Raw genomic sequence first — 23,257 nt, forward strand, 5'->3', positions numbered from 1 at the left:
AGCACAGCCCTGCTGAGCTGCAGGGCACAGCACCTCCCTCCCCTCCTCTCTCCTCCCCAGGGCTGGCAGCAGCTGACAGGTTCTGACTGCACCTGCAGTATCAGACCCCCCCTGCCACTGCTCAGCCCCAGCACTACACTTGTCATGAGAAGGCTGGAAGCTACCCCTGAGCCATACCTGGATTAGCAGGAGGCAGCAGGAGCAGAGAATTTTAGTGTGGGCTGAGAACAGCACAGAGTCAGAGAGGCACAGAATGGGTTGGGCTGGAAGGGACATTCAGGATCATCCAGTGCCAACCCCCTGCCATGGGCAGGGACACCTCCCACCAGCACAGCTTGCTCCAGGACTCATCCAGCCTGGCCTTGAACACCTCCAGGGAGGGGACAGCCACAGCCTCCCTGGGCAACCTGTGCCAGTCTCTCCCCACCCTCACTCTCAAAGCCATTGTCCCTCATCTTGGCACTCCCAGCCCTTGGCAAAAGTCTTCCTCACCTCCAGTCCATTTTAAACATAAAACCTTGAAATAATTTTCTTTTTTTTTGCTTTCTCACAAATACAGAAAATAAGCAGCACCATTCTGAGCACAGGAACAGCCTTTCAGTCACTCAAACTATGTGTGCAGGAGAAGTCTTCCAGCAGTTCTCTGGGGCACAATTCTGGTTTTGGAAGGGAGCAGAAGGTGCCTTGAAAACTCAGATCCAGAGTCTGCAGCAGGAGGGGCAGCAGGATTGAGACCTCTGAGAGCTGCCTGACTTCAGAGGTTGGACTTAAAGAGAAGTTTGCAAAAGAGGGAGAAACCAAATTCAGTAGAGAGATGGAGAACTGCTGGAGAGAGTCCAGGGCAGGCTGGGAAGCTGCTGAGGGGCCTGGAGCAGCTCTGTGAGGAGCAAAGGCTGAGAGCCCTGGGGCTGAGAGCCTGCAGAAGAGCAGCCCCAGAGGGGAGCTGAGCAATGCTCAGCAAGAGACAAAGGAGCTGTGGGGGGCAAGAGGCTGGGGGCAGACTCTTGCCAGTGGTGCCCAGGGACAGGCCAAGGGGCAAGGGGCACAAACTGGCACCCAGGAGGTGCCACCTGAGCAGGAGGAGAAACTTCTTTGTTGTGAGGGTGCTGGAGGCCTGGAGCAGGCTGCCCAGAGAGGTTGTGGAGTCTCCTTCTCTGAAGAACTTCCAACCCCCCCTGGGCATTGTGCCCCTGGGCAAGCTGCTGAGGGTGCCCTGCTGGAGCAGGGGGGAGTGGACTCAATGATCTCCAGGGGTCCCTTCCAACCCTCACCATGCTGGGACTCTGGGATTCCTTTCCTGTGAGTTCATCACCTCCAGAAGGGCTGATGGAGAGAGGGTGCAGCAGTGGATGGTGGTGGCAGCAACACTCAGAACAATAAAAGAGGCCTGCAGCAGAGGACACAGACATGGCAGGCACTGCTCTGCCAAAAATAAATGTCTGAGACCACAGGCTGGATTCCATTCAGGGCTATAAATGCAACCATGGTCACAAACCCTGGGGCAAGCCCAGCACTGTGCACTTCCATCCCATGAGCCTCACAACATCCACCCCAGCAGCAATTCCCATGGCTAGGAGAACTTGGTTCATGTTCATGGAGAAGGACCTTGGAGTCCTGGTGGACTCCATGGGACAGCAATGTGCCCTGCTGGCCAAGAAGGCCAACAGTCTTCTGGGGTGCTTCAAGAGGAGTGTGGCCAGCAGGTCAAGGGAGGTTCTCCTCCCCCTCTACTCTGCCTTGGTGAGACCACAGCTGGGGTACTGGGTCCAGTTCTGGGCTCCCCAGTTCCAGAAGGGCAGGGAACTGCTGGAGAGGGCACAGCAAAGGGTTGTGAACATGATCAGGGGACTGGAAGAGCTCTCTCATGAAGAAAGGCTGAGGGAGTGGAGGCTTCTCAGCCTGCAGAAGAGCAGCATGAGGGAGGATCTGATCAATGCTGATCAACAGCTCCAGGATGGGTGTCAGGAGGATGGGGCCAGGCTTTGTTCAGTGGTGCCCAGGGACAGGACAAGGCTTAGGGGCAGAAACTTGAACACCAGAAGTTCCAACTGAACCTGGGGAGGAACTTCTGTAATTGAAGGGTGAGGGAGCCCTGGAGCAGGCTGCCCAGAGAGGTGGTGGAGTCTCCATCTCTGGAGACACTAAAGACCCACCTGGATGTGTTCTGTGTGCCCTGCCCTGGGTAACCCTGCTCTGGCAGGGGGGGTGGACTGGATGATCTCCAGAGGTCCCTTCCAACCTCTACCATTCCATCTTACAGAATCACAGAGCTGCTTTGGTAGGAGTAGACCTTTAAGATCACTGAATGCAGTCATTGTCTACATGGCTGCTCTGCTGCTCAGCCATGACCCTCAGCCACCAAAGGACACTCCACCCACACCTGGCTCTGCTCACAGCCAGGTTTCTGTCCCCAGCTCAAGACCACAGAATCACAGAGCCATTTTGGTTGCAGCAGGATAAAATGCAGAGAGAGAAGCTACCCTCTGGCTGCTCAGAACATCAGCCCCACCTCAGACCAAGTGGCTTCATCCAGTCCCTACCATTAAGCACAAAGACCTTTTCCAGCAGTTGCACTCAGCCAGTGTCCACTGCCAGGTTCCCTCCTCCCCACCCAGCTGTTTGCAGAGGCTGGAGCAGCCCAAACACACTGAGTTAAAGTGGGGATGGGGTGGAATTTGCAAAGGTATTAACAGACCATGGCAGGGAACCTGAGAAAGCAAACTCTGCACAAGGGCCAGATGGGAACAGGGTGAGTGCAGGCCAAGGGACGTGCCAAAAGATTCAGAGTCACAGAATGGGTTGGGCTGGAAAGGACCTTTAAGATCATCCAGTTCCAACCCCCTACCATGGGCAGGGACACCTCCCACCAGCCCAGGATGCTCAAGGCCTCATCCAGCCTGGCCTGGAACACCTCCAGGCAGGGGACAGCCACATCCTCCCTGGGCAACCTGTGCCAGTCTCTCCCCACCCTCACTCTCAACAATTTCTTCCTCATCTCCAGTCTCAATCTCCCCTCTCCCAGCTCAAAGCCATTGTCCCTCACCCTGGCACTCCCAGCCCTTGTCCAGAGTCCCTCCCCAGCTCTCCTGGAGCCCCTTCAGGTCCTGCAAGGCTGCTCTGAGGTCTCCCTGGAGCCTTCTGTTTTCCAGACTCAACAGCCCCAACTCTCCCAGCCTGTCCCCACAGGGGAGGTTCTGCAGCCTCTGATCATCTTCATGGCCTCTTCTGGCCCCCCTCCAGCAGTTCCATGTCCCATGACACACAGAAATAGAAATCTTGGGGCACTCAGCAGGGCCATGATCTGCTTTGCTCCCTTGCCCTAGTCCCAGCCACTCCACCAGGATAAAACCTTCCAGTGAGCTCCTCCTTGGAAGCCCCCAGCTGACACAAAGCCATGCTGCAGTGCTGCTGGTCACACAGGTGAGGACCTTCAACACATTGCTGTCCAGCTGTGCCCCAAGCCTGCTCCTGGCCTTCCTTCAACTGCAGAGGTTATGCTCACTGCTAGGAATGAAATCCAGGAGCAATGAAACAGGCACAGATCTGTAAATACATAAATACAGACAGAGCCAAGGCAGAGCAGTGCCCAGCATGATCTGCATGCCAAGCACCTACCACAGTGAGTAATGAGTCTGAGTATGTGCTGAGGTGATACTGAGCAAGGGGCTACAAAGCTGCTGAGGGACTGCAACAGCTCTGGGAGGAGGAGAGGCTGAGGGTTGGGGCTGTTTAGTCTGGAGAGGAGCAGCCTGAGGGGGATCTGATCAGTGCTGATCAATATTCCAAGGGTGGGTGTCAGGAGGATGGGACCAGGGTGCCCAGGGACAGGACAGGAGGTACAGGGCACAAACTGGAACATCACAAGTTCCATCTGAACATGGGGAGGAATGTCTGTAATTGAAGGGTGCTGGAGCCCTGGAGCAGGCTACCCAGAGGTAGTGGAGTCTCCATCTCTGGAATCATTCCAGACCCACCTGGATGTGTTCCTGTGTCACCTTTTCTAGGTGATGGACTGGATGATCTCCAGAGGTCCCTTCCAAGCCTCACCATTCAGTGAAACCAAAGCTGCTGGGAAACTCCTCCCAGGAAGGACTTTTGCAGCTTAAGGTTTCTCCATCTTGACCTCCCAAATAATGAGGCAGCTTCTGCCAAGTGATGTTATTTCTAGTAGGGAAACTCCATGTCCAAGAGCAAAAACCTAGCAGTCAGTTGCCTTATATGAGGCTTTTTCTGAAGAGAAGTATGTGGGTGGATACAAACCCAGGATAAAAAGTGACCTTTTAAAGACAAGGGGGGACAAGCAGCATCACCACACTTGAATCACTGCAGCACATGAGTTTGCCTGCAGGGTTATTTTCCAGAGGCTATTTTACTGCCAGGGAATCTGAGTTCAGTTTTCCAAATAAATTTAGATCACTCTTTAGTTCCTCCTTGGCCATCTGGCAAATCAGCTTCTGCTTTTTTTTTTTTTTTGCTCCTTCTGGACCTATCTGGGAGATAAACCATTTCCTACCTGAGCATGGGGCTGCAGCACTCTGCAGGGGCTGCCCAGGCACCAGGGACCATCAGCTCACCTGGGGCTGTGCCATGAAGCAGCACTCACCAGCAGATGGGGGAGAAGGGCCAGCAGCAAGTCCCCAGCAGAAACAGTCATGGAGTCATGGAATGGTTTGGTTAGAAGGACCTTTAAAGCTCAGTCCAAGCCCCCTGCAGTCCCCAGGGACAGCCCCAACCAGAGCAGGTTGCTCACAGCCCCAAACAACCTGACCTGCAATGGTGCCAGGCATGGGGCAGCTCCCAGCTCTCTGGGCAGCCTGGCACAGGCTCTCCCCAGCCTCAGGGGCAAACATTTCTCCCTTCTCTCCACTCTCAATCTGCCTCTTTGAGTTCAAACCATCCTCCCTTGTCCTGTCACAACAGACCCTGCTCAAAATCTGTCCCCAGCTTGCTTTCAGGCCACCAGAAGGTCTCCCTGGAGCCTTCTCTTCTCCAGGCTGACCAAGCCCAACTCTCTCAGCCTGGCCTCCCAGCAGAGCCCTTCCAGCCAAGGCCATCTCCTGTTGCCTGTGCACAAGTCAGCAGACAGCTCTGTCAACAGGACAGGGCCACCAAGGGCTGCCCAGACACCAAGTGCTGCATGCAGGGATTCCAGAGCAGCAGATCAGATGTTCTGAAGGATGACTTCAAGCACATCAGGAGAGGCTCCCTCCCTGCAGTGACAACCACCAGGACAATCACAGCTCCCAGAAGGGCACTGGACCTGCTGTGAGGACTTAGGCAGCTGGAGAGAATTCTCCTTTCCCATGAGAATTCTCCTCATGCTGTGAGCATGCCATGAGGAGAGGGAATCTGACAGCCTCAAACCAGCACCGACAGGAGGGGCACCACCAGCAGAGACAGAGTCCTCAGCCCACTCTGCTCAGGCCATACCTGGAATACTGCCTTCAGTCTGACCAAACTGTACAGAAAAGATGTGGGCTGGCTGGAGGGGGTCCAGAGAAGGGCCACAAAGATGATCCAAGGACTGGGAAGCTGCCAGAGGAGGAAAGGCTAAGAGAAAAGTGTTTGCCCAGCCTGGAGAGAAGATGACTCAGGGAAACCTTCTCACCAGGTTCCAGTATCTAAAGGGTGGCTACAGAGGAGCTGGAGACTCCTTTTTTAGGAGTCCCATGGAGAAGATGAGGGATGATGGGGACAGGTTACTGCTAGGGACATTCCTGTTGGACACAAGAGGAAAATTTATCCCAACAAGGACAATTTGCCACTGGAATGATCTCCCCAGGGAAGTGGTGGAGTCCCCAGCAGTGACACACTAAAGATTTGGCTGGACAGGGGCTGGGCCAGCTGGTCTAGACCAGGCTTTGCCAAGAAAAGCTGGACCAGATGATCCTTGAGGTCCTTCCCAGCCTGGAATTCCAGGACTCTATGGATGAGCCTAAACAGATGCTGCTGGCCTTTGAAAAGTGAAAAATGAAGAACACAATGAGACATAAAGCAAGAGTTGGGTGAATGTTTTGGGGTAAGGTCCAGGGAACAACTTCATAGAGTCACAGAAAGGTTTGGAAAGGTCCTTCAAGATCATTCAATGTCAACTCCAAGGGCAGGGACACCTCCCACCAGCACAGCTTGCTCAAGGCCTCATCCAGCCTGGCCTTGAACACCTCCAGGGAGGGGACATCCACAGCCTCCCTGGGCAACTTGTTCCAGTCTCTCCCCACCCTCACTCTCAACAATTTCTTCCTCCTCTCCACTCTCACTCTCCCCTCTCCCAGCTCAAAGCCATTGTCCTCATCCTGGCACTCCCAGCCCTTGGCCAAAGTCCCTCCCCAGCTCTCCTGGAGCCCCTTCAGGTACTGCAAGGCTGCTCTGAGGTCTCCCTGGAGCCTTCTCTTCTCCAGGCTGAACAGCCCCAACTCTCCCAGCCTGTCCCCACAGGGGAGGTTCTCCAGCCTCTGATGATCTCTGTGACCTTCTCTGGACCCTCTCCAGCAGCTCCAGGTCCTTCCTGTGCTGGGGGCCCCAGAGCTGGAGGCAGTGCTGCAGGTGGGGTGTGAGCAGAGCAGAGCAGAGGGCAGAATCCCCTCCCTGTGCTGCTCTCTCCCTGCTCTGGATGCAGCTCAGCACTCAGCTGGCTCTGGGCTGCCAGCACACAGGTCAGCAGGTCTGGACTAGCACCACACCAAGTGTGACCCCAGTCCTGTCTCTGCTACCACCCTATCCCCACCACACTGCTCCTGCTTCCTTCTGGGAAGAAAACAAAAGGATCCTGGGCCAGCAGTGAGCTGGCTGCCACGTAGGCTAAGGGAGAGGAGCCCAGGGTGACACAGGATAATTTAAGTGACTGCAGAGGCTTCCCAGCAATGCCAGGGGAAGCCAAGGTATCTGCTGGGTATCTGAGGCACTGCCAAGCTCAGCTCCATTGCTCCAGGAGCAATGACCTGCTGACAACTGTGAAGGATCAGGCACCAGGGGCTGTGCAGGGCCTCCAGCAGCCATTTACTGAGCAAGAAGTTACAGCAGAAAGTTCCCTTAAATAGCAATGAGTCTGTGACCTTCTACATCATTCCTGGAGGACTTGCTGGTTTGCTTCATCTTCCTGGGACTGGCAGATCAGATCTGAGCTGGTTTTGTGTTACTGGGATCCATCTCCAGCATGAGCAGCTCCCCAGGAGCCAGCAGTGCCCTCATGCAGCCCAAAGGCAGCTGTGTGCTGGGCTGCAGCCAGGGGAGTGTGGGCAGCAGGGCAGCAGAGGGGATTCTGCCCCTTGGCTCTGCTCTGCCCAGACCTCACCTCCAATCCTGCCTCCAGCTCTGATGTCCCCAGGAGGAGAAGGACACAGAGCTGTGGAGTGAGGCCAGAGGAGGGCACAAAGATGCTCCAAGGGCTGGAGCAGCTCTGCTGTGAGGCCAGGCTGAGGGAGCTGGGGGTGTGCAGCCTGGAGAGGAGAAGGCTCTGGGGGGACCTCAGAGCTGCCTGCCAGGACCTGAAGGGATCCTGCAGGAAGGCTGCAGAGAGACTTTTGCTGAGGGTGTCTGGAGACAGGACAAGGGGGAATGGTTTGGAGCTGAGGCAGAGCAGGGTCAGACTGGAGCTCAGGAAGAAGTTCTTCAGTGTGAGGGTGGTGAGACTCTGGCACAGGTTGCCCAGGGAGGCTGTGGCTGTCCCCTCCCTGGAGGTGTTCAAGGCCAGGCTGGATGAGGCCCTGAGCAAGCTGGGCTGGTGGGAGGTGTCCCTGCCCATGGCAGGGGGTTGGATAGATGATGTCTAAGGTCCCTTCCAACCTGAGCCATTCTAGGACTCTGTGACACTGCTTCAGCTCCACCTCCCAGCACACAGCTGTGCCCTGCAACCTGTGGCAGGCTCTCAGTGCTCAGCTCTGGGCACAGAGAGGAAGTTTGCCCTGAGCTGTAAACAGGAGCCCAGCAGCCAGGCTGGTGGCTGAAGTGCTGCACCAGCAGGGAGAGCAGCCCCCAAGGCTGATGCCCTTTGCAAAGCACCAAGGGGGAGCCTCTGAGGCTGGAGAGCTCCTGAGGCAAAGCATCTGTGCAGACCTGAGCACTTTGGGTAGAAATAACTGAGGATGAACTCAAATTTCTGTAAGGACCTCTTCAGTGTGGAGAAGAGGAGGCTGAATGGGATCTGATCAATGCTTACAAATATCTAAGGGGTGGGTGTCAGGGGGCTGGGGCCAGATTCTTCTCAGTGGTCCCCACTGACAGGACAGGAGGTAATGGGCATCAGCTTGAACACAGAAGTTCCATCTAAACATGAGGAGGAACTTCTGCACTGTGAGGGTGGCAGAGCACTGGAGCAGGCTGCCCAGAGGGGCTGTGGAGTCTCCAGAGACTTTCCAGATCTCTCTGGCTGTGCTCCTGTGCGACCTGCCCTGGGTGCTCTGCTCTGGCAGGAGGGCTGGACTGGATGATCTTTGGGGGTCCATTCTAACCCCTAAGCCCATTCTGTGACTCTGTCTGACTCTCCCCACCTCCCAGAGACCCCAGGACACTGGAAGCACAGCAGAGCTGCTCCTCACCATATTCAAAGCAAACTTCTGCTGCTTTAGCTCCACTGTCTCTGGCTAACTGCACAGCCACTGAGGAGCTCCCCTCCTCATGCTGCACACAGCCCAGCAAGGCTTTGTGTTGATCAGCAGCCTGAGCACAGCCTGAGCAGAGCTCACTCCTCAATGCCTGCCCACAGCTGGTGCCCCTCAGTCTGCCCAGAGGTGGTGCCCCTCAGCCTGCCCACAGCTGGTGCCTCTCAGCCTGCCCACAGCTGGTGCCCCTCAGCCTGCCCACAGCTGGTGCCCCTCAGCCTGCCCTGAGCTGGTGCCTCTCAGCCTGCCCACAGCTGGTGCCCCTCAGCCTGCCCACAGCTGGTGCCTCTCATCCTCCCCACAGCTGGTGCCCCTCAGCCTGCCCACAGCTGGTGCCTCTCATCCTCCCCACAGCTGGTGCCCCTCAGCTTGCCCACAGCTGGTGCCCCTCAGCCTGCCCACAGCTGGTGCCTCTCAGCCTGCCCACAGCTGGTGCCTCTCATCCTCCCCACAGCTGGTGCCCCTCAGCCTGCCCACAGCTGGTGCCCCTCAGCTTGCCCACAGCTGGTGCCCCTCAGCCTGCCCACAGCTGGTGCCCTTCATCCTGCCCTGAGCTGGTGCCCCTCAGCCTGCCCACAGCTGGTACTCTTCATCCTGCCCACAGCTGGTGCCCCTCAGCTTGCCCACAGCTGGTGCCCCTCAGCCTGCCCACAGCTGGTACCCTTCAGCCTGCCCACAGCTGGTACCCTTCATCCTGCCCACAGCTGGTGCCCCTCAGCCTGCCCACAGCTGGTACCCTTCAGCCTGCCCACAGCTGGTGCCCCTCAGCCTGCCCACAGCTGGTACCCTTCATCCTGCCCACAGCTGGTGCCTCTCAGCCTGCCCTGAGCTGGTGCCCCCCAGCCTGCCCACAGCTGGTGCCCCTCAGCCTGCCCACAGCTGGTATCCCTCATCCTGCCCAGAGCTGGTGCCCCCCAGCCTGCCCTCACAGCCCATCAGACCCTCTCTGATTTAAGGCTGGCCATGCAGTGACTCCTGGCACCGTTGGCCTTGCCTTGGCCATGGCCCAGCTGGTTCCTCCCCACAGCTCCCTGTGGCCCTGCTAGGAGCCAGGGAGAAGCAGGGACAGCCACCTGTGCCCTCAGTGCCCCAAAGAGCCCCTGGGCTCGGAGCAGGATGTGGGAGGAGCAGGACCACACAGTGGTCCCCAGATGGACAGCTCTGACTTTCTCAGCAACAACCTCACCTGCTCTGGACCCTTCCAGCAGTGCAGCTCTGCCCTGCAGAGCAGCAGAGCCCATGGGACATACCTGACCATATTAGGCAATCTGAGTCCACAAACTGGAGGACTCAGAGCCTTGCTTAGCTTAAAAAGACAGCTCAGAGCCTCTGCCCACAGCACCAGTGCCCAGCACAGCACTCTGCTTCCCTCCATGGGGCTGCAGGGCAAGGACACAGCGGGACCCAGGGCAGCTGCTGGGTCCAGTTCTGGGTCCCTCACTGCAAGAAGGACATTGAGGGCTGGAGAAGGTCCAGAGAAAGGCAACAAAGCTGGGGAAGGGTCTGGAGAACAGGGCTGGGGAGGGGCAGCTGAGGGAGCTGGGGGTGTTCAGACTGAAGAAGAGGAGGCTGAGGGAGACCTCATGGCTCTCTACAGCTCCCTGAGAGGAGGCTGGAGCTCTGATCCCCAGTCTCAGGGGATAGAAGGAGAGGAACTGGCCTGAAATTGTGCCAGGGGAGGGTTAGGTTGGAAGAGGAGGAAAAATTTCTTTGCTGGAGGAGTGTTCAGGGATTGGAAGAGGCTGCCCAGGGAGGTGGAGGAGTCCCCATGGCTGGAGGTGTCCAAGCAAGGTGTGGCCATGGCACTTGGGGCCATGGTTTGGTGGCCATGGTGGGGTTGGGTTGGTGTTGGACTGGATGAACTTGGAGAACATTTCAGTGAAGAAGTTTCTTCTAATGTCCAACTTAAACCTCCCCTGGGGCAATCTGAGTCCATTTCTTCTCATCCTATCACTTGCTCCTTGGGAGGGGAGATCAACCTGTCCTGGCTCCAACCTCTTCAGGGAGCTGTGGAGAGCAATGAGGCCTCAGCCTCCTCCACACTAAACAGACCCAAGGTCCCTCAGCTGCTCCTTCCCAGCCCTGCTCTCCAGACCCTTCCCCAGCTTTGTTGCCCTTCTCTGGACCTGCTCCACCTCCTCAGTGTCCTTCTGGCAGTGACAAGCCCAGAGCTGACCCCAGGACTCAAGGTGCAGCCTCCCCAGTGCCCAGCACAGGACAATCCCTGCCCTGCTCCTATCACACCATTGCTGGTCCAGGCCAGGCTGCTGGTGCCCTTCTTGCCCACCTGGCCACCCCTGGCTCATCTCCAACTGCACTCCCAGCACCCCCAGGTCCTCTCCCACCAGGCAGTTTCCAGCCCCTCTGCCCCAAGCCTGGAGCCTCGATGGGGTGGCTGTGACCCAGGAGCAGCACCCAGCCCTTGGCTTTGTGGAACTTCATACAGCTGACCCCTGCCCATGGATCCAGCCTGGCCAGAGCCTCCTGCCCTCCAGCAGATCAACAGATGCCACCCAGCTTAGTGCCACCTGCAACCCTGATCCCATGGCAAAGCAACACCATGCTGGAGGCATGTGCCAAAGGAAATGAAGTGGAACCTGGGTAAGAACAAGAGGAGTGGGAGAATGGGAAAGGCACCAGCAGAGTCCAGAGCAGGGTCTGACCTGTGTGGGGTAAAGAAACAGAGAACTGTGGCCACAAAGCTCATGGCCAAAGGGGCCAAGGGAACCCCAAGAAAACCCTGGGAGGCATAAGACAAGAGCTTCCTGGTAATTAATGTGGGGAAAACCAGCACCATGGATTGTAAGAGACTGGGAAACCCTGAGCTTGTGGCCAGGAACAGGTGGGGGGTCCTCAGGAGGTGGAGTTCATCCCTGTAGCAGGGGACTGTGCTCACAGGAGCTGCAGCACTTTAGGACTTCAGACTTGTAGGAAGCCTCCAAAGCTGCAGCCTCAGATAAGCTTTGTCTCAAATTAGCTAAGCTGGGACAACTTCCCAGAAGAACAAAACCTTCCCAGCAAGTCCCAAACAAGCTGCTGGAAACAAGGTGTCCCTCTTCTGAGGGTTACTTTGAGCATATTACCAAACAGCCTCCCTGCAGGCTGGCAGTGAGACAGCAGAAATGGCAGAGCAGCTTAAGCACAATCAATGCCTGAATCCTTCCTGCAGGGTGAGGTGGAGGATTTCAGGATGCTGAGTGCTGCTCCAAGCAGCAGCTCCTGTGGGAAGAGCAGAGGAGCTTCCATGGGAAGCAATAATCCATGGTTGATGCTCCAGAGAGCAAGGGGACAGCAAAGGCTGGCACTGAGAGGTGCACACACCAAGAGTCACCTCAGCACCACCTGAGGCTCTGGACCCCACAGGCTTCTCCACAACTTTGCTCATTTTGACTGAGTATTACAAAAATAACACAGAAAAGACTTTTGAAGAGTGTCACTGAGAATTTTCAACCCAGCACCAGCTGATTTCCATCAGATGATGCTTCAACCACTCTGTTGAAGACACAGAATCACAGAATGCTTTGGGTTGGGAGGAACCTTCAAGATCATCCAGCTCCAACCCCTTGCCATAGGCAGGGACACCTCCCACCAGCCCAGCTTGCTCAGGGCCTCATCCAGCCTGGCCTGGAACACCTCCAGGCAGGGGACATCCACAGCCTCCCTGGGCAACCTGTGCCAGTCTCTCCCCATCCTCACTCTCAACAATTTCTTCTTCCTCTCCACTCTCACTCTCCCCTCTCCCAGCTCAAAGCCATTGTCCCTCATCCTGGCACTCCCAGCCCTTGTCCAAAGTCCCTCCCCAGCTCTCCTGGAGCCCTTCAGGTCCTGGCAAGGCTGCTCTGAGGTCTCCCTGGAGCCTTCTCTTCTCCAGGCTGAACAGCCCCAACTCTCCCAGCCTGTCCCCACAGGGGAGGTTCTCCAGCCTCTGATCATCTTGGTGGCCTCCTCTGGACCCTCTCCAACAGTTCTATGTCCTTCCTGTGCTGGGGGCTCCAGAGCTGCACAGCATGGGGCAAGGCTACCACCTTTTTGCCAACGTTTGCTGGCAAACCACCACACCAGCACCTGCCCCACTGCCACCTCATGCCTGCTGCCTTCCCCAGCTCTTGCCCATCACACTAAGAGCTTGGAAATGCTTTCAGGTTGAACATAGTCAGAGCCACGTTGTCAGGGGCTCAGTTGTGTTTCAGACAAAGACAGGCAGACCCAAAAGACACCAAGGCAATTTGGAGGAACTCAATAATTATTCTGAAAGGAAAGGAAGGGCCTCAAAGGGCATCAAGACTCTGGCATGAAGAAGGGAATGAACAATCTCTGATGTGCTGCCTGCCAAGACAGCTTCCTGCAAGAAAACAAACCCAGGAGGAGCCCAGAGTAGAGATTTCACAAGTCCAAAGCAGTGTCCAAAAGAGCAGTGTCAGGGTGCCTCTGAGACACAAGGCCAGGTGCCCTCCTGGGGACTCCTGGCAGCCCAGCTCTGTGCCAGCCCAGCTCTGCCAGCTCTGCTGGGCACTTGCCCTGCTCCTGCTGCAGTCCCTCCAGGTTTGAGAGTTGCTCATGCAGCTCACCCAGAGCCAGCTCCTGAACCCAGGCCACCCAGAAGATGTTCTTCATCCTTCAGACAAGACACCTGTGGAAGCTGTGTTGCCACGGAATTTTGTTCCAAACAAACTGTTCTGTGTTTCCAGTACCTGAAAGGGGCCTGTGAGGAAGCTGGGGAGGGACTTTGGACAAGGGCAGGGAGTGCCAGGATGAGGGACAATGGCTTTGAGCTGGGAGAGGGGAGAGTGAGACTGGAAGAAATTGTTCAGAGTGAGGGTGGGGAGAGACTGGCACAGGTTGCCCAGGGAGGCTGTAAATGTCCCCTGCCTGGAGGTGTCCAAGGCCAGGCTGGATGAGGCCTTGAGCAAGCTGGGTTGGTGGGAGGTGTCCCTGCCCATGGCAGGGGGCTGGAGTTGGATGATCTTTGGGGTCCCTTCCAACCCAACCCACTCCATGCCTCTGAAGTTTGTGTCACACAGATGCTTGCTCCCTGTCTCTGCCCCCAGGCACCCATGACAGGCTGCTCCTGGAACAGTTCAGGTCCTGCTTGGGTGCCTGCACCTCACCTGTGCCAACTCAAGGCCCTTGCTTCCCACCTGAGCCTGCACACACAGAGGTGCAGCAGCAGCCACCTGGAGCCCTGGGGGTGCTCACCACTCTGTGCCACCACCATGCCATGGCCAGGTGGCCCCAGGACAGCCCAGCTCAGCTGGGTGCCAATGTGCCTGCACCATCCCATGAGCTTTGGGAACACCTCTGCCAAGCATCCCTGGGCAGGGAATGGAGAGGAATTCAGGAACAAGAGGCAGCACCACCACTGCTGGGGTGCAGCCACCACCAAGAAGACTTTGAGGCCACAGGGTGCCACTGGAGCTCGGTGTGGTGACACTTCCTGCTCTGACCCTACCTCACTCTTCCCTTTTCACTTCCCTCTCTCACTCACTGCCTGCCTTAAGAACCATTCTGTGAGCAAACTGATCTGCACTACCATGTATTCAATAAATAAATTGCCAATCATTTCTAGCCATCTGGGTGCAAGCTTTCCTCACCCACTCCTTAGGTATCACTGAAGAGCTTCCTCCAAGCCCTTCCTCTGAGGTCAGGTCACAATAAAACCAATCAACCAACAACCAGCAAGTAATCAGCTGCTCACAATGACCTCCCAGCTTGTGCTCAGCTCCCAGACAGAGCTCAAAGCTCTTGCACAAACAGGACAAAAACCATGGAAGTCCTCTTGCCACCAGCCCTCCAGCGAGGGAGACACCACCAAGTCCCAGATGTTTGCACTCACCCGAGCCTCCTTCACCTCCTCATTCCCATCCACTTCATCTTCATCCTAGATGAAAAGCAAACAACCTCATCAGGCAGCTTCACAGGCAGCTTTTATGGCAGAAAAACAACCCCAGAATCCCAGCAAGGTGGGGGTTGGAAGAGACCTCTGGAGATCATCCAGCCCAGCTCCCTGGCTATAGCAGGGACCCCCCAGCAGGTTCACAAATAGAATGGGTTGGGTGGGAAGGGACCTGACAGATCATCCAGCTCCAAGCCCCTCCACCTCCCACCAGCCCAGGCTGCTCAAGGCCTCATCCAGCCTGGCCTTGAACACCTCCAGGGAGGGAACAGCCACAGCCTCCCTGGGCAACCTGTGCCAGTCTCTCCCCACCCTCACTCTCAACAATTTCTTCCTCCTCTCCAGTCTCCATCTCCCCTCTCCTAGCTCAGAGCCCCTGTCCCTTGTCCTGGCACTCCAAGATCTTGTCAAATGTCCCTTCCTGGCTTTCTTCAGGTACTGGAAGGTTCATCTTGCTCAGGATCACAATGTCCAGCTGGGTTTGAAATCTCTTCAGAGAAGGAGACTCCACAGCCTCTCTGGGCAAGCAGCTCCAGGGCTTACTGCATTTGTAATTACTGCAGTGCTCATGGTTTGATGGTAAAGCCAAGAACACTCTGCCTGTCTGGATGCTTAGGTTGCCTATCAGATCAGGTTGGGTAACCTAATGGTCATTTAGATCTTGGTACTGGAGACAAAATGACTCTATTGAGATGGTCACTGCAGTGGGAATGCTCCTCAGGAGCATTTCTGTCCCTTGCAAGTAAAAAAAACCCATAAGAATACTTGAAACTGATCAAAGGGGGTGCTGGCATCAAGTCTTTCCATAAGCACCCTGAGGTTTCCAGCAGGAACAACTTCTCTGTCACTCCAAACAATCAACACATCTCCTGTGGGCACAGGGACACCCCTGGGCTTTTGTTCATGGTGCAGGAAGCCTCTGCCCTGAGGTGCACGAGGAAGGCTCTGTGTCCACAGCTGGACTTGAGCTGCTGCAGGCTTCTGAGCCCTGATCTCACAATGTTCCTCCTCTCCTGAACCAGGGGAGCTGTTTTCCTACCCCAGTCTCTAGCCAAGGTCTGGAGGGTTGGATTTCCTCCTTTCAGGCTGAAGAAACCCTTTACAAAGCAGGACTAAGGGAAAGGACCTCAACACAGGCAGCTCTTCTGTGTGTCCCCCCTGGAGAGCCAGGCACAGGGTTTATTCCTCAATGTCTCTCTTTTAGGGAGCCTAACGTGCAGCCAGAGTTGGGCTCAGAGGAAACTGAAAATGCTTCCAGTAGTGCATGACCTCCTCCTTCCAAAGAAATGAGACTTGAAACCTCTTCTCCCATGTGGGCCTTTCACAAGATTCCCTGCCAGGGTCATGCTGATTTATGGCTCAGGAGCAGGCTTCCTGGAGCCTGCTGCTGGGGTCTGCAGGGGCCAGACAGGGATGGGATTCCTTTGGAAGTGCCAGCCTGAGCCAGAGCCAGAGAGGGAAGGGCTAATGGGCAATCAACTGACTTGGGAAAAAATCTAATAAAAAGCAAGTCTGGATGAAGACTTCCCTCTTTGGTCTGTCTCAGACACTCTCAGAGTTGCCCCAAACCTTAAGTGGAGGAAAACTGAGGGAGGGATCCAGTATCTAAAGGGGACCTACAAGGAAGCCAGGAAGGGATTGGTAGTGAGAGGATGAGAGGGAATGGACTGAAGCTTGAGGAGGGCAGACTGAGACTGGAGATGAGGAAGAAATTGTTGAGAGTGAGGGTGGGGAGAGACTGGCACAGGTTGCCCAGGGAGGCTGTGGCTGTCCCCTCCCTGGAGGTGTTCAAGGCCAGGCTGGATGAGGCCTTGAGCAAGCTGGGCTGGTGTGAGGTGTCCCTGCCCATGGCAGGGGGTTGGAGCTGGATGAGCTTTGAGGTCCCTTCCAACCCAACCCATTCTGTGATTAGGAGGAATCTGAAGCCTGGAATTGAGAGGAAATTCACCCTGACTATCACAGAATGAGTTTCTCTTTCCCAAGGAACTCCAACTCACATCCTTTGTGGAGAAGATGATGCCAGTGCCTCTTCGCCTCTCCTTGGGCCGCCGCCGCTCCCGGATCGACTGTTTGCTCAGGGACCTGTCCTCAGAGTCCTGATCTTCACACTCTGGCCAAGCAAAGAAAGGCTGCTGTGCTTTCAGGGATTCACATCTCTGCTTTTCCTAAGGTAGTCTGGGCTTCCTCCCAAGCTGATCTTGGCTTGTGTTGTAGTACAGAGGAGTTACTAAACCTGATGAAAAGGAGTCCCAGCGCCCTGCTGTGTCTGGTTACTCACACTCCTGCCTTCAGCAGAGCCCAGGGAGGTTACTCCAGTTGACAGCAATCCCAAATCATCCCAACCTAATCTTATTCTGAGGGCAAACTGTACCAGGGGAATCTCTCCTCTCAGCAGAGCCCAGGGAGGTTACTCCAGTTGCCAGCAATCCCAAATCATCCCAACCTAATCCTGTTCTGGCACAAACTGTACTAGGGGAATCTCTCCTCCCAACCCTAAGATTTAAAGGCTCCATGGATTTTACTTATCCCAAGGGAGAAAATCCTTTCATCCCTCTCTGTTACGAGTGAGAGGCTGCACCCTGCACTGGGATTTCCATTGAAACAAATACCATTGGTTTGTGAGGTGCTGGCTCCCCACCCTGCTCCCCTCAGGGGAACAAGCAAACTTCTTACTGCATCTGGAATTTAATTTAATAGGATTGAATCTTGGACTCTAGGATCCTATAAGCATAGTTTTGCTCTCTCGCTGTCTGCAGAGTCCTAAACTCAAGCCCTGGGCTGTGCCAGTTCCTCACCCCCCCTTGGTACATACCATTCTTCTCCATCTCTGTGGCTGTACCTCTGAAGTCTGCTGGGTTCACAGAGTCAAGACCTAGGTACTTATTTGTTCGAGTCAGGTAGGAGCTTGTGTAGAGGAGAGGTGCTGAGGTGGAGGGGGACACAGGTGTGGTTGGTTTGTCTGCCTGGGCCGGGCACCTCAGCCGCCGGTAGATGTTCTGGCAACAAAGAACCACCACACAAAGTCAGCAGAAGGGATCACAGAATGCTCTGGCTTGGAAGGGACCCCCACATGTCATCCAGTCCAACCCCCTCTGCACTCAGCAGGGACATCCTCCACTAGATCAAGTTGCCCAGAGCCCTGTCCAGCCTCACCCGGAATATCTCCAGGTCCCAAACACCTCCCTGGGCAACCTGCTGCAGTGTTTCACCACTCTCCTGGTGCAGAACTTGTTCCTAACACCCAATCTAAATCTGCTCTGCTCTGCTTTGAAGCCACTGAAGCCACAGAATGAAGAGGAACAAGCAGCTCTGGGCTTTCAGGGATCTAAGTAATCTATTTTGGGGTAAAATTTTCTCCACTGCTGCTGGAAGTGATCACCTCCACCTGCCAGATCATTCCATCAGATGAAGGTGAAAGTTAAAAGCATTGTAGAGCTACAAAGTGAGAGCAGTGTCCCATCACTGGGAGGTCTGGGATCAAGCTCATTGTCCCTGCAGCAGCACAGATGAGTTATCTAATAACTGATCTAATAACCAACAGGACGAGGGACAATGGCTTGGAACTGGAACAGGGAAGACTGAAACTGGAGATGAGGAAGAAATTGTTGAGAGTGAGGGTGGGGAAAGACTGGCACAGGTTGCCCAGGGAGGCTGTGGATGTTCCCTCCCTGGAGGTGTTCAAGGCCAGGCTGGATGAGGCCCTGAGCAAGCTGGGCTGGTGGGAGGTGTCCCTGCCCATGGCAGGGGGTTGAAACTGGATGAACTTTAAATCTCTTCCAACCCAACCCATATTCCATGATCCTAAGACAATAGAAATGAATGGTTGAGAGTATAAATGCAGACATGATGGCAGGGCTGAACTGGTCCCTCTGGCTTTCCATCACACAGAGAACATCTCTGGAAAGATGGGAACAGGAAGCCTCAAGTCCAGACTGCACAGCGAGGGCAGATCTAGGCCACACTTCCACCATTAGCCTTCTCATCCCACTCCCTGTGATCACACAGGTTGATTCTCTGGCAAGAGGCAGAGCTGTGACATTCCCATCAGAGAGCAGAGCCCAGCTGGGCTCCACCATGGACATGTCCCATCCCTTGTGCAGCCCCCCGAGGTGAGGCACAGCTCCTCAGCATTCCTGCTTCCAGCAAGCCTGTCCCTCCCAACAGCCCCAGACAGCCCCTCAGGGGCTTCACCAGCTCTGAAAGCAGGAGAACGGAGGCCAGGGGAGGCCAGGAGGATCACCTCCTCATCGGTGTTCCTGCTCCAGCGTGCCCGACCCTCCTGCCTGTCGCCGCCGTCCGGGGCGGGCTCTGTGCTCTCTCCCTTCTCGCTGGGCTGCTCCTGCGCCTGGCGCTCCGCCCGCGACCGGCTGAAGGTTCGCTCTGCCTCCTGGAGGTCTGTCAGTGTCACACCCTGGGAGAGGCAAAAGGGAGAAGCTTGACGTTTGTGAAATCAGATCTGGAGTCTTCCAGACGAGGCTGAAGTCAGGGTTGTACCCAGCCAGGCCAATGCTCCACCTCTCTGCTGAGGGAAAGGAAAGCATTCGGTTGCCTTGAAGGTGTTTCTGGGTGTGCTGCCACAAGCAGCAACCCAAAGCAGCCCAAACAGACCTGGCCAAGCTGCAAACAAAAGGGCAGGGACACTGCAAAAATGAGGGCCTGGAAATCCACCTCCTGCATGCTTGGAGGAGCATTTTGAAGCAATCATTTGCAGCACTTTTGACCTGAACCTCTCCACCACAGTCTGAGGGTAGAGAAGCCTCTCATGCTGTGTGATAATGGAAGAGAAGAGGAGGCTGTGAGAGGAGCTCTCTGTAGCTCCCTGAAGGGATTTTGGAGCAAGGAGGGGACAGCCTTTTCTCCTTGGTGTCAAGCAACAGGACCAAAGGAAATGTTTCCAAGCTGCAATGGGGGAGGCTCAGGCTGGATACTAGGAACTACTTCTGCACTGGAAGGTTCTCAGACATTGAAGAGGCTGCCCAGGGCAGTGCTGCAGTCACCATCCCTGGGGGTGTTCAAGCAGCATGGACCTGGTGCTTAGGACCATGGTTTGGTGCTGACCCTGCAGTGCTGGGTCAAGGGTTGGGCTTGGAGGCCTCTTCCAACCAGATGTTTTTTGTGATTCTGAGAAGAAAATCAAATCCTGCCCCTCTGCCCACCGTCCCTCCTCACCCTCCCCACCAGGTGAGGGTTTCCACTCCTTACCTGCGTGGACCTGCGTGTCTGCCGAGCCTGCCTGGACCGAGCCTTCCGCAGGGACTCTGCCTCCTCATCCCGCACCGGAGTCAGGTATGACCTGAAACAAAACCAAAGGGGCAGAAGAGGTTAAAATACAAACAGATTCTCTGCCCTGCTGCCTCTGCAAGCTCCACAGCTGAGATATTCCCTTTCACATGGGCAAAAAACATCTCAGCTCCATCTACCAAGGCTGCTGTGGACTTCAGCTTTGGGACAACCTCCCCAGGAGCACAGCACACACAAATAAATGCTCAAGTTATGCCCTCCCCACATCTCTAAATGAACTCTTTAGTGCTGGAAATGTTCTGTTCAAAAAGGTGAACTATTCAGTGCATTATTTGCCCCACTCCACATCAGAAAACAAGAAAAAAACCACCACCACCAAACCAGCTCTTGCTCAGCTAAAGATGTTGGGAGCTGAAACCCTGCACTGCACACTCTGCAGACCCTCCCTCCTCTCATTATATTCAGGCTCATATTCCTGCAATCTGCTGCCTTCATCAATATGAAACCCATCACACACGAATCCAGCTGAACTGCAGGCATCTTGCAAAGACAGAACACCTCTGAGAGAGCAACGAAATCAAAGGGACAACCTTCATGCAGCAGAGCAGCCCCAGCCCCTGCGCACTGCCAGCCGCCCAGCGCCACACCGAGCTGGGCACCAGCAGATTCCACTCAGCTGGGGGGAGATTTCCAGAGAAAGATTCCCAGGAAAATCCAAGCCCTGAACTCTCAAGCCCCCTGACATAGCTGCAGAGGAGCTGGGGAAGGAAGTCAGCAGTGCTCCTGCAGAGCAGGCAGCCTGATTTCCATGCTGGTGGAGTGGCTTCCATCTTAGGAGAGATTAATTAGATTGGACTCTTCAGGCTGGCTCGGAGGGAATTAATATCAGCAGTGCCTCAGCGGGTGAGGACGAGGGGGCCTGGAAGGAAATGTTCTTTTGTAGGTCTGCCACTGCCACAGGTTAACAGCTAGCAAAGACCTGGAGATGTGCACAGCATAATTAGCCAAGTGAGGGCTGATGATCTGTCGAGGAACACGCCTGCTGTGTCCTTGGGCTCTTGCTGCCTCTCCACTACAGACCACTTTGTGGAGCAGGTGAGGGCTGAACAAACTCCACAGCTGATCCAGTGAGGCAGGACACTGATTTGAACCAGTGCTGATGTTGCTGTGCTCTGGCAAAACCTCCAAGAAGCAGGAAATCTGCATCCTTCTCAATGGCTTCTATCACAGCCTGCATTGGGTTGGAAGGGAGCTCAGAGCTCATCCTGTCCAACCCTCTGCAGTCAGCAGGGACATCTCCAACTAGAGCAGGCTGCCCAGGGACAGATCAAGCTGACCCTGAATGTCTCCAGGGATGGAACCTCAACCACCTCCCTGGGCAAACCTGTTCCAGTGTCTCCCCAGCCTCACTGTGCAGAACTTTCTCCTGATGTCCAACCTAAATCTGCCCTGCTCCAGTTTCAAACCATTGGCCCTCATCCTATCCCCACAGCCTTCTGAGCAGTCCCTCCCCAGCCTTCCTGGAGCCTTCTTCAGGCACTGGAAGGTTGCTCTAAGGTCTCCTTGGAGCCTTCTCTTCTCCAGGCTAAACAGCCCCAACTCTCCCATCCTGTCCTCAGGATAGAAGTTCTCCAGCCTCTGATCATCCTTTTGGCCTTTATCCACCTTCAGGATCTTGTGGTCAGCACTGTTCAGGTGTGCAGCCACAGACTGCCCTGCACTCAGCAGAGTCATCTCTTCACAGGGGCTTCCTCCCACTACTCAAATGGACACCACAGAGCCAAGCTCCAGGCTCCTCACACTCCAAATGCTGGTGGGGCACCCCTGGGAGTTTCCTCACCTAAAGCTGGTGCAGGTGTTTCACAAAGTGCTAGCTTGGGAGGGACCCCAAGGCTCAGCTGGGGCAACCTTTCCAGGTGATGGTGGAGCTGCAGTGAGCTGCCCCAGCAGCCTGGCAGGCTGGGAATGAAACCTGTCCTGTGTGGGGAATCCACCACTGCCCCTGGGAGATGATTCCAGCCTGACTGTGCTCATGGGGAAACATTTTCTGCTGCAGTGCAGTGGGAATGGCCCCAGCAGTCACTTGTCCCCATCAGCCCTTGTCAAGAGGCAGTCTCCATCCTCCTGGGAGCCACCCTTGATGTCCTGCTCCCTGCCAATAAGGCCTCCTCTGAGCCTTCTCTTCTCCAGGCTGAACACTGCCAGCTCTCTCAGCCCTTCCTCACAGGGCAGGGCTGCCAGGCCTCTGATCGCTCTTATGATCCTTCTCTGGACCCCATAAACCCTGCCCCAAGCTCCCTTGGTCTCCAAAGAGCACCAGGGGAGCAGACAGGACTGATGGGCCATGCTGGAGCTGCCTGCACTGCAGACTTATCATAGAATCAACCAGGTTGGAAGAGACCTTCAAGCTCATCCAGTCCAACCTATCACCCAGCCCTGAGCAATCACCCAGACCCTGGCACTAAGAGCCTCATCCAGTCTCCTCTTGAACGTCTCCAGTGATGGTGACTCCACCACCTCCCTGGGCAGCACATCCCAATGGGCAATCACCCTCTCTGGGAAGAACTTCCTCCTAACCCCCAGCCTAGACCTCCCCTGGCACAGCTTGAGACTGTGTCCTCTTGTTCTGGTGCTGGTTGCCTGGGAGAAGAGCCCAACCCCCCCCTGGCTACAACCTCCCTTCAGGTAGTTGTAGACAGCAATGAGGTCTGCCCTGAGCCTCCTCTTCTCCAGGCTGAACACCCCCAGCTCCCTCAGCCTCTCCTCACAGGGTTTGTGTTCCAGACCCCTCCCCAGCTTCGTTGCCCTTCTCTGGACACCTTCCAGTCCCTGAACATCTCTCTTCTTCTGGAGGAGAAGGATCATGCTCTGGGAGCTGGCTCCACAGGGGATGTGTGCACCCAGGGTGGCCAGGCTGGCTGAGCTGCACTTCCAGGGTGTCCCTTCTCAGCTCCATAGAGAGCCTCCAGCTGAGCTGAGGTGGAAGCATCCTGGAGGAACTCTACCCAGCCACGCAGAGGAGCTGTGATGGATAGACTGACACTGGGTGATTGCCTCCCAAGAACTCTGTTGTTTCATGAACAAAAAAAAGCTGCTGCTTGATGAATGGAAGCTGTGCAGCTTCTCATTCTGCTCTGCTCTGGGCAGTGCCCAGGTAATGGCACATTAAGGAAACAATCAGCACTGGCTGCAGCTTTGGACACCAGCAGCAGAGCTGCAGTTGGCCCAGCAGCCACAGGCAATAAACCACCTGCAGGAAGGATGCATTTGCAAAGCAGACTGCAAATGAAGTTGAGAGCAGCAGTAAAAACCCAACAGTTCCTCAAAGACAGGAGCCAAGGGAATCTGTAGCTAAGGGAGGTGAGAACTTTGCTGCAGCAGCTTTGAACCAGTGGAGTTCATGTCTCATACTCTGTGAGGACACAGGAGTGGAGGAGCTACAGACACACAGCCTCAACAAGGCCAAGTGCAAGGTCCTGCAGCTGGGTCAGGGCAATCCCAGGCACAAAGCCAGGCTGAGTGAGGA

The 23,257-nt window shown here is 55.5% G+C and overlaps 1 protein-coding gene across 4 annotated transcripts in view; it reads right to left on the reverse strand.

The window, feature by feature from the left end:
- PPP1R12B (protein phosphatase 1 regulatory subunit 12B) overlaps nucleotides 1–23,257 on the reverse strand; it is a 166,040-nt gene that overhangs the window by 45,243 nt on the left and 97,540 nt on the right. For all 4 annotated transcript variants that reach the window (XM_054395993.1, XM_054395991.1, XM_054395992.1 and 1 more), the window contains 5 exons: nucleotides 19,693–19,783; nucleotides 18,731–18,901; nucleotides 17,303–17,486; nucleotides 16,488–16,600; nucleotides 14,431–14,475 (listed from right to left, as the gene is read on the reverse strand). In XM_054395993.1, the coding sequence (XP_054251968.1) occupies nucleotides 14,431–14,475; nucleotides 16,488–16,600; nucleotides 17,303–17,486; nucleotides 18,731–18,901; nucleotides 19,693–19,783 (604 nt within the window). The remainder of the gene's footprint in view (nucleotides 1–14,430; nucleotides 14,476–16,487; nucleotides 16,601–17,302; nucleotides 17,487–18,730; nucleotides 18,902–19,692; nucleotides 19,784–23,257) is intronic.

The sequence above is a fragment of the Indicator indicator genome, chromosome 35, assembly GCF_027791375.1.
Source record: "Indicator indicator isolate 239-I01 chromosome 35, UM_Iind_1.1, whole genome shotgun sequence".
Taxonomy (NCBI): Eukaryota; Metazoa; Chordata; class Aves; order Piciformes; family Indicatoridae; genus Indicator; species Indicator indicator.